At 55.8% G+C, this 9,433-nt stretch overlaps 1 protein-coding gene across 1 annotated transcript; it reads left to right on the top strand.

Moving 5' to 3' along the window:
* Positions 1–318: 318 nt before the first annotated feature.
* On the top strand, positions 319–9,027 carry LOC141022783 (uncharacterized). Its single transcript, XM_073499043.1, has 2 exons — positions 319–1,233; positions 8,143–9,027. Exons 1-2 carry the CDS (start codon positions 319–321, stop codon positions 9,025–9,027), a joined length of 1,800 nt encoding a protein of 599 aa, XP_073355144.1.
* Positions 9,028–9,433: the final 406 nt, after the last annotated feature.

Here is a 9,433-nt window from a genome sequence, read left to right as displayed (position 1 = left end):
TCACACCGAGGCGCAACATACGGTCCGTTGGAGCAGGCAACCGTACCAAGTCTAGGGCTTCGGCGGCAGAAACTGTTCTGCTCAAAGCTCTGGGCATCGCGGAGGACGACCTCGCCGTTTCGGATGGAGCGTTGGAGCAGCTGCGGGTCATCTTTGACTCGCCGCTACGCGAGCCTCAGCTCAAGGCGATAGCGGCCATCTTCGGGAATACGGTGCCGGTTAACCTTACCGGTACTATGGAGAGTGTGATGGTCACATAGAGTGGTCGGGCGGGTACGAACATTGGAGCACCCCTGCTTCCAAATGTCGTACACATCTATGGAGATGGTTTGCTGGAATGTGAGAGGGCTCAACAGTCCAGCAAAGAAGGATGCGCTTAGGGAGCTAGCTGACTCGATGAAAGTAGCTATATGGTGTATTTTAGAGACTAAGCTCGTGCATGTAGACACATACATTATCATGCGGTGCTTAGGGCCGGCTTATGATGGTTTTGCGTATCTTCCTTCGTCTGATACTCGTGGGGGCATTTTTATTGCATGGGACTCCTCGCAGGTGTTAATATCTAACACGGTGCTGGATTCTAACTTCATCACGGGCTACGTTTCCCCTAGGGAGGGACAACCTTGGTGGCTGTCGGTCGTGTATGGACCGCAGGAGGATGCGCAAAAGATTACCATGATGGAGGAGCTGACAGCTAGACGAGGTCTCTGCCCGGGGCCGTGGATGGCAGTGGGCGATTTCAACATGATCCTGAATGCATTGGACAAAAACAACTCTCTCTTGGACAGGAGAATGATGGGCCATTTCAAGAGGTTTGTCGATGACAATGCTCTCAAGGAGCTGTTCCTACATGGCAGGCGGTTCACGTGGAGCAACGAGAGAGAAAACCCCACCATGACCAAGATCGACCGGGCCCTGGTGTCGGTGGACTGGGAGCTCGCGTACCCGGAGTGTTTGTTGCAGGCCCTCTCCACCAACACGTCTGATCACTGTCCCCTGTTTCTATCGATGGAAGACCAGCTACAACCGAGGAAAAGATTCAGATTTGAGTTGTTTTGGGTGAAGCTGGACGGATTCTTGGATGCAGTGCCAGAAGGATGGACTTGTGAGGAGAGCATCACGGACCCTTTTGTTCGGTTGGACGTGCTGCTTAGGAATTGTGCGAAGCACCTAACAGCTTGGGGGCAGCGGAAAGTCAGGAACATTAAGATCCAGATTGCGACCGCGAATATGGTAATCTTACGCCTGGATTGCGCTCAAGAGAGGCGTTCGCTGTCGGATGGTCAACGATGGTTGCGACGAGCTCTGAAGCTTTTGGTGTTGGGGTTGGCCTCACTGGAAAGAACTATAGCAAGGCAGCGATCCCGTCTACGATGGTTGCAGGAGGGCGACGCCAATACCAAGTTATTCCACTTGGTGGCGAATGGGAGGAAAGCAAAAAACTTCATACCCGCGATCTCAGTGGATGGACGCACTATAACAGACCAGGCTGGGAAGGAGGAGGCGTTCTTCGAAGCTTATAGCGAGTTGCTTGGCACATGTGCGCCTCGCGAGCACACGCTGGATTTGGAGTTCTTGGGCATCGAGCAAGTAGATCTGGCTGACCAAGACATGGTATTTCAAGAGGAGGAAATTTGGAATGTGGTGAAGGACATGCCCTCGAATCGTGCACCGGGGCCGGATGGTTTTATTGGGATTTTCTTCCAGAAAGCATGGACGATCGTCAAGCGGGATGTAATTGCTGCTATGCATAAGATCTTTATCAACAATGGGCGTGGATTTGGGAGGCTCAACCAGGCGCTGATCACTCTGATCCCAAAAAAACCGGATGCTTACCAGATCAATGAGTTTAAGCCAATCTGTTTGCTTCATAGCATCCCGAAGATGGCTTCGAAGCTATTGGCAACGCGGTTGCGGCCTCGTATGAGTGAGTTGGTCCACGTGAACCAATCGGCCTTCATCAAGGGAAGGAATATTCACGATAACTTTTTGCTTGTGAGACAGCTGGCAAGGAAGCTTGTCGGTGTACAAAAGTAGGGGTTCTCCTTTTGACCCCTTTACTTGTGCACGGGCAGTCAGAGCCACGTGCCACGGCCACACCTAGCAGGGCAGCGAAGGGAAGCCGGAGAGAAGCCGAAGCACAAGATAACCAAGGCAACGCCAAGACCAGGAACACAAAGAGCAAGAGGGCGAGGTGCCCCCCCGGCAAGAGCCTTGCTGGGGCAACTTGCCCAACGCCTGCAGAGTGAGCCACCCTTGAGCCCAAGGTTTCCAAACGCCGTCAACAACTACATTGGAACCAAGGCTCGGGAGGCACCTCCGTGGTCTTTTCCCGTCCCGTAATACACTCCAGGACGATACCGCTCCACCATAGCTAGTTCGAGAGCTCAAGAACACTCTGAAATACACACCAAAGCAGGACTAGGGTATTACGCATCCTCGCGGCCCGAACCTGGGTAAACGATCCTTGTGCTGGCTCCTAAACCTGCTCTTCTCATGACCCCGCGCCTGCCAACCGTAGAAGGGATTCCAGTGATCCCATAGGTGTCGTTTTTCCCCGACATCTTTGGTGCGCCAGGTAGGGGGCGCAGTTGTGAGAATCTGATCTAGCAGTTAGCCTAGCAGTTCTTCATCGCCATGGCTCCCAAGAAGAAGACGATCACGGCGACCGGCTCGTCGGGAGCTGAACGGCCCGTGCCAGTGTGGACGAGCAGCGGGCCGGTCACGGACAGAACCCGAGCCGCAGCCCGCGAGCACCAGCATCGCTCTGGAAGTCAGAGCCTGGCGAGAGGCGTCGTTCGTGCGCCAGACGACAGGCCGCGCATCGCCAAATCCAAAGACGGGGCTGGGTCCCCCGCAGGCAGTGCGGGGCCCTCCAGGGGTGTCGCTGTGCCCCCTACGGGCGGCGCGGCGACCTCCAGGACGCCCACGCCGGCGCCCGCAGCGCGCTCCTCCTAGGGTGTGTGCGATGAGCAGCGCCACCACGCTGGAGACCCCGGACGCCGCCGTGGGAAGAGTCCTGTGCATCATCTACGGGACGAAGGAGGCTAGCATGCCCGCCGAAGTGCTGGCGAAAATGGCACGCAGCCGCTGGACCGTGATAGAGCTCCTTCTAACATGGTTAGAAGTCGAAGGGCGCCACGGTCCACGCAGCTCTCGCCGCCACCCACGCCAGCGGGAGCTTTGGCGCGCGTGCAGCTACTCCTCGACTTCCCTCCTGCTGCGAAAAAGCTCGATGAGTGGAGGGCCACCATCCGGAGCCTTGTAGGTGTCGCCAACCAAGACGAGCCACGGCCAGCGGGGCCCTCAGGCCGGCGCTCCGTCGAACCACCGCATGCCAGCGGTGGAAGGGCCGGAGGTGCTGCGGCCACAGTGCACTCTCCTCCTCCTTGCCAGCCACCGCGGGTGTTGGTCCGTCGTGACGACGCTTGTGATAATATTTCCGTAGCGTCGTCCGACCCACGGACCCACCGCGACCAGCGCCAAGTCCTTCGGGAGCGAGCCCATGAGACGCTCGAACCACCATCGAGCGCCGGCCTGATACACGCCACCAGTCAGACAGGCGGGCGGGGCCCGCTATGGACCACCCAGCACCGGGAGGATCCGGCGGCCTACCTTACGAAGTGGGTTGACCGACCTTTACCCGTGAGCTGCAGTAGTTCCAGTGGCCATCCCACCGTACGTTCAAGCCCGACGTCGGCGAGAAGTACAACGGCAAGACCCACCCGTCGGAGTTCCTCAGCATCTACACCATCGCGATGCAAGCCACTGGGGCTCGCGATGACAAGGAGCTTGCCAATTACTTCCCGTTGGCCCTAAAACCCAATGTCATGTCTTGGTTGATGCACTTGCCGGCGGATTCCATTTCTTCTTGGTCTAATCTGTGTCATGAGTTCGTTGGTGCCTTCACCGGAGGCCACCAAGATCATGGCCAGGCGAGTGATTTGCATATCATTCCCCGGAAGGAAGGTGAAAACCTGCACAAGTACATACAGAGGTTCAGCCGGGTGCAATACAACATCCCAGATGTTCATCCTGCCGCCGTGATCAGCGCGTTCCATCAGAATGTGTGCAACCGCAAGATGCGTGAAGAGCTGGCGATGAACAGGGTCAAGGATGTGGCCAAACTTTATGTTCTGGCCGACAGATGCGCCCGGGCCGAAGAGGGAAGGAAGTACCCCGGCGAGGACGCAGGCGCGGAAACCTACTCTACAGACGAAGACACCGCCGTCCCAACAAAGAAGGGTCGGCGCCGCAACAGGAAACACAAGGATAAGACCATGCTTGCCGTCGAGGGATCCGAGGACGCCGGCGCTGCCAAGAAGGCCAAGGCAGACGACCCCGGCAAGGAAATAGCCGGGTGCACCGCTTGCCGGGCCTTGGCGGCTGCCGACAAGCCAGGAGGCTCCAACAAGCAATACTACAAGATCCACCGCACCAAGGGCCACGACCTCCAGAACTGCCTGCAAGTCGAGCTGCTTGCTGAGAAGCAAAAAACTGAGTATGAGAAGCGGGACAAGGAGAAGGGCCAGGATGGTGCCGAGGGATCCGGCAAGAAGCGTGGCGGCCAAGGAGGTCGCCACAGCAAGGATAACCAGCAAGAGAGGCCCGCTCGGGGCCGCGACAAGAAGCAAGAAGATGATGATCATGACGAGGACGACGAGTCTGGCAAGCAAGAGTTTCAGAAGGCTACGAAGGCCATGCGCATCGATGGTGGTGCCTCGCTGCACACTTCTTACCGCCAGCTCAAGCAGTGGGCGCGTGAGATCACAGCGGTGGAGCCATCGTTCGACGCTCAGAAGCCGCTGAAGTGGTCCAGCACGCCCATCATTTTTGATGCCGGGGATCACCCTGATCGCACAAACTGCGGTCGGGTGTTTGCCATTGTTGGTTTCACCGACGATACGCAACCTCAAGGTGAACAAGATGCTGGTTGACGGCGGGGCCGGTCTGAACTTTATCTCACCCGTAGTGCTCAAAAGGCTGCAAATTCCTGACGGAGACCTCGAGGAGACGGGCACGTTTCAAGGGGTCAACCCGGGAAGGAGCCAGCCGAAGGGGAAGGTCACGCTGCATGTGACATTTGGAGGCGAGTTGAACTACAGGATGAAGAGAATTGTCTTCGATGTAGCCGAGATCCCTTTGCCCTACGATGGGATCCTCGGCCGCCCGGCACTAGCCAAGTTTATGGCGCCGTCGCATTACGCCTACAACACGCTAAAGATGCCTGGGCCGATGACCATCATCACCGTTCCCTGCGACAAGAAGGATGCGTTGATCTGCGCCGACCTACTCTACCGGGAAGCGGTTGTAGCAGCTGCCGCCAAGGCACTTGCTCATGCCACTGAAGCCCCGGGAGGGAAGAAGAAGACCGGCAAGACCTCTCGCACCCACTCCGGCAAGCGCACCTCTTCGAAGTGTTGTGCTACCGTTGAGGACGTGCCAGAGAGCTCCACCGGCAAGAGCAAGAAATAAGAGCTGCGCCGCTAGAGACCAAGAAGGTGTCCGACAAGGAGGGTGGCACGGGAGGGGCTTTCACCATAAGCTCCACCCTTGACAGCAAATAGGAAAGCACGCTCGTCACTTTCCTGCGGGCGAATGTCGATGTGTTTGCATGGCAAGCATCCGACATCCCCGGCGTTCCCAGGGAAGTGATTGAGCACCATCTTTCTGTCTGCCCCCATGCGCGACCCGTTAAGCAGAAGGTCAGGAAGCAAGCTTTGGAACGGCAGGAGTTCATCACAGAGGAGATCAGGAAGTTGGAAGCAGCAGGCTTGGTGAGGGGAGTGCTCCATCCGACGTGGTTGGCCAATCCGTTGGTGGTGCGCAAGGCAAACGGGAAGTGGAGTCTGTGTATTGACTACACAGATATCACTAAGGCTTGTCCTAAGGACCACTTCCCGTTGCCGCGCATCAACCAGATTGTTGACTCCACGGCCGGGATTGATCTGTTATCATTCCTCGACACCTACTCGGGCTACCACCAGATCTTCATGACAAGAGAAGACGAAGAGAAGACAGCATTCATCACCCCATGTGGTACGTATTGCTTTTTACGGATGCCTTTCGGGTTGACGAGTGCTGGCTCGATGTTCGCGAGGGCGGTCCAAATTGGTTTTGAGCCCCAGCTACATAGAAATATGGAAGCTTACATGGATGACATAGTGGTCAAAACCAAGGACAAGGCAACTCTTGTACAAGACTTAGAAGAGACGTTTGCCAACCTGCGCAAGATCAACCTCAAGCTGAACCCTGAGAAGTGTGTCTTCGGTGTTCCGTCCGTCAAACTTCTCGGGTTCTTTGTGTCGCAGCGTGGGATTGAGGCAAACCCAGACAAGATCAAGGCTATCGAGCAGATTGAGGCGCCCAAGCGGATCAAGGATGTGCGTTGGCTCACTGGCTGCATTGCCGCCATGAGCCGATTCATCTCCAAGTCTGCCGAGCGTGCCCTTCCCTTTTTCAAAATTTTGAAAAAGGCGGGCCCCATGGAGTGGACCCCGGAGGCCGAAGCAGCACTGCAGGATCTGAAGAATACCTCTCTTCTACACCAGTACTGGTGGCACCTAAACCGCAAGAGCCATTGCTGCTGTATCTGGCGGCGACGAATCAAGTGGTCAGCGCCGCGCTGGTGGCGCAGAGGGAGGTCGACGAAGAGGCAGTGGCGACGGCAGGACCAGCAGATGGCAAGTCAGAGATTCCCCTGGCAGGGCCTAGTGCCAGCAAGGCAAGGCCCCCGGCGGAGTCCGACTCTGTCGGGGCAGGGCCCGCATAGTCAAATGAAGTGGTGCAGAAGAAGAAGATGATGCAACACCCGGTTTACTTTGTCAGCTCCCTCTTGCAGGGGGCTAGGTCAAGGTACTCCGGTGTCTAGAAATTGCTCTTCGGCCTCCTTATGGCCTCGAGGAAGCTACGTCATTACTTCCAAGCCCACGAGATCACTGTCGTCACCCGCCTCCCGTTGCAACGGATACTGCACAACCCAGACTCAACCGGAAGGATTGTGGAGTGGGCCTTGGAGTTATCAAGCTTTGGGTTGAAGTTTGAAAGTACTTCAACAATCCAGAGTAGAGTCCTGGCGGAGTTCATTGCAGAATGGACCTCAACGCCTGATGAAGGGATCCAGGAGACCACTCTCCCCGGCAAGGAAACAACTCGCGACTGGGTTATGTACTTTGACAGAGCTTTCTCGCTGCAAGGCGCCGGTGCTGGTGGCATGCAGATCTTCGTGAAGGCCCTGCCACCATGCCACCTTAGTTGCCTGCCTGCCTACATGGCACCACACGCATCGCTGGCCTGGGCGTGTGTCGAAGCGAGGCGGGGCGGTGACGGACGGGACGGGCCCCGTTCTCGTCCCCGGTAAAGCAAGGGGACACCTAAGCGACGCATTGAATGCGTCTTGTCCCGTAATACCGAGCGATAAGCTCGTGCACTATACGCCTTTCCACCTCCTGTGTGCCACTGTGGCGACCCCTTTTGCCTATAAAAGGAGGCCCGGGACGACCAGGAGAAGGATTTGGCTCTCTAGAACGACGCAAGCACCATAGCTAGTTTGAGAGCTCAAGAACACTCTGAAATACACACCAAAGCAGGACTAGGGTATTATGCATCCTCGCGGCCCGAACCTGGGTAAACAATCCTTGTGCTGGCTCCTAAACCTGCTCTTCTCATGACCCCGCGCCCGCCAACCGTAGAAGGGATTCCAGTGATCCCATAGGTGTCGTTTTTCCCCGACAATGCTTCACAAAAGGAGGACGAAGGGAGTAATGCTCAAGTTGGATATCTCGCGCGCGTTTGACTCCTTGTCGTGGCCTTTTCTTTTTGAGGTGCTATGGACAAAGGGCTTTTCGAGCACTTGGAGATCCTGGATTTCGTTCCTCCTCAGGACTGCTAGCTCGCGAGTGGTGGTAAATGGATGCGCAGGCAGGAAGTTCATGCATGCTTGTGGTTTAAGGCAGGGGGACTCCATTTCCCCGCTCCTGTTTGTCATTGCGATGGATGTTCTCACATCCCTGGTGATCAAGGCACATGAATTGAATGTGGTTAGCAAGATGCCAGGTTGCACGCCAATGCAGAGTCTCGCCGTACACTGATGATGTGATCATGTTTGTTCGGCCATGGAGATCGGACCTTTGGTTTGTCTAGGATGCGCTCTCGATCTTTGGTGAAGCATCGGCTCTCAGGGTCAACTTCACTAAATCCGCGGCTGTTTTGATCCGATCTGACGAAGAGGACGAGGAGCTAGTGCGACAGGTGTTGCCTTGGCAGATGGAGAAGTTTCCCGTCAAGTATCTGGGGCTCAAGTTGGGGATCAAGCAACTCATGAGATCGAACTGGCAGCCCATTGTGGACAGCGTGTTGAAGCTAATGCCAGGATGGCAACGAGGCGTGGTGACTAGGCCGGGGCACCTGATCCTTGTTAATCAGGTGGTGCGCACGCGGCCCACGCACCATCTAATCGTGGCTGAGGCCCCCAAGTGGGCGCTGGAGAAGATTGATAAGGGTTGCCGCGCGTTCTTTTGGGCTGGAACTGAGGAGATCCAAGGAGGCAAGTGCGCGGTTGCTTGGAAAAGGGTGTGCCGTCCCAAAGAGTTGGGTAGCCTTGGAGTCATGGATCTTTACAAACAGGGATTGGCGCTCAGACTAAGGTGGGAGTGGTTGAACTGGACAGATAATGATCGACCTTGGCAAGGTTTGAACCTCGACTCGGGCAAAGATGTGATTAAGGCATTCGACAGCTTGGTAAAATGGAATGTTGGCAAGGGTTCACAAGTGTTGTTCTGGAGGGATCGTTGGATCAATGGTTCTAACATCAGCGAGATCGCGCCACTCCTCATTCGCAAGGTCAGGAAGCAAGTGGTTAATAGGAGGAAGGTCAATGAAGCGCTTCTCTTCCATGCTTGGACCCAGGATTATGGGTGTAATCAACACGGAGGAGCTGCTCCAGTTCATAAGAATGTGGGAGATAATGCTCCAAATGGAGCTAAGGCCAAACATGGAGGATGTTCCGATCTGGTAGTGGGAGGCTAGCAGCACTTATTTGGCAAATTCTGCCTACAAGATGATGTGCCATGGAGGCGTCCGGTTCCAATGTGCTTCGATAGTTTGGCGATGTTGGGCTACACTAACGTGTAAGATCTTCATGTGGCTAGCACTTCAACACAGGATTTGGACATCTGACCGTAGGCACAGGCATGGAATGCAAGAGCATAGTTCGCCCTGCTTCCTATGCGAGCAGGAGGAGGACACGGTGGAGCACCTTCTCGTGCAATGTGTGTATGCCAGGGAAGTATGGTTTCTCTGTTTCAGGAGACTTGGCGTCGACACTGAGCTCACGCCTACCAGGGACCATACACTGGGTGATTGGTGGATGGCCTCCAGGAAGAGCATCAACAAGAGGGATCGCAAAGGTTTCGATACCCTTTGCACGTCGGCA

Source organism: Aegilops tauschii, chromosome 5 (assembly GCF_002575655.3).
Source record: "Aegilops tauschii subsp. strangulata cultivar AL8/78 chromosome 5, Aet v6.0, whole genome shotgun sequence".
Classification (NCBI taxonomy): Eukaryota; Viridiplantae; Streptophyta; class Magnoliopsida; order Poales; family Poaceae; genus Aegilops; species Aegilops tauschii.
Note: the sequence above shows the minus strand (reverse complement) of the source record. Positions and strands in the feature narration are given on the sequence as shown.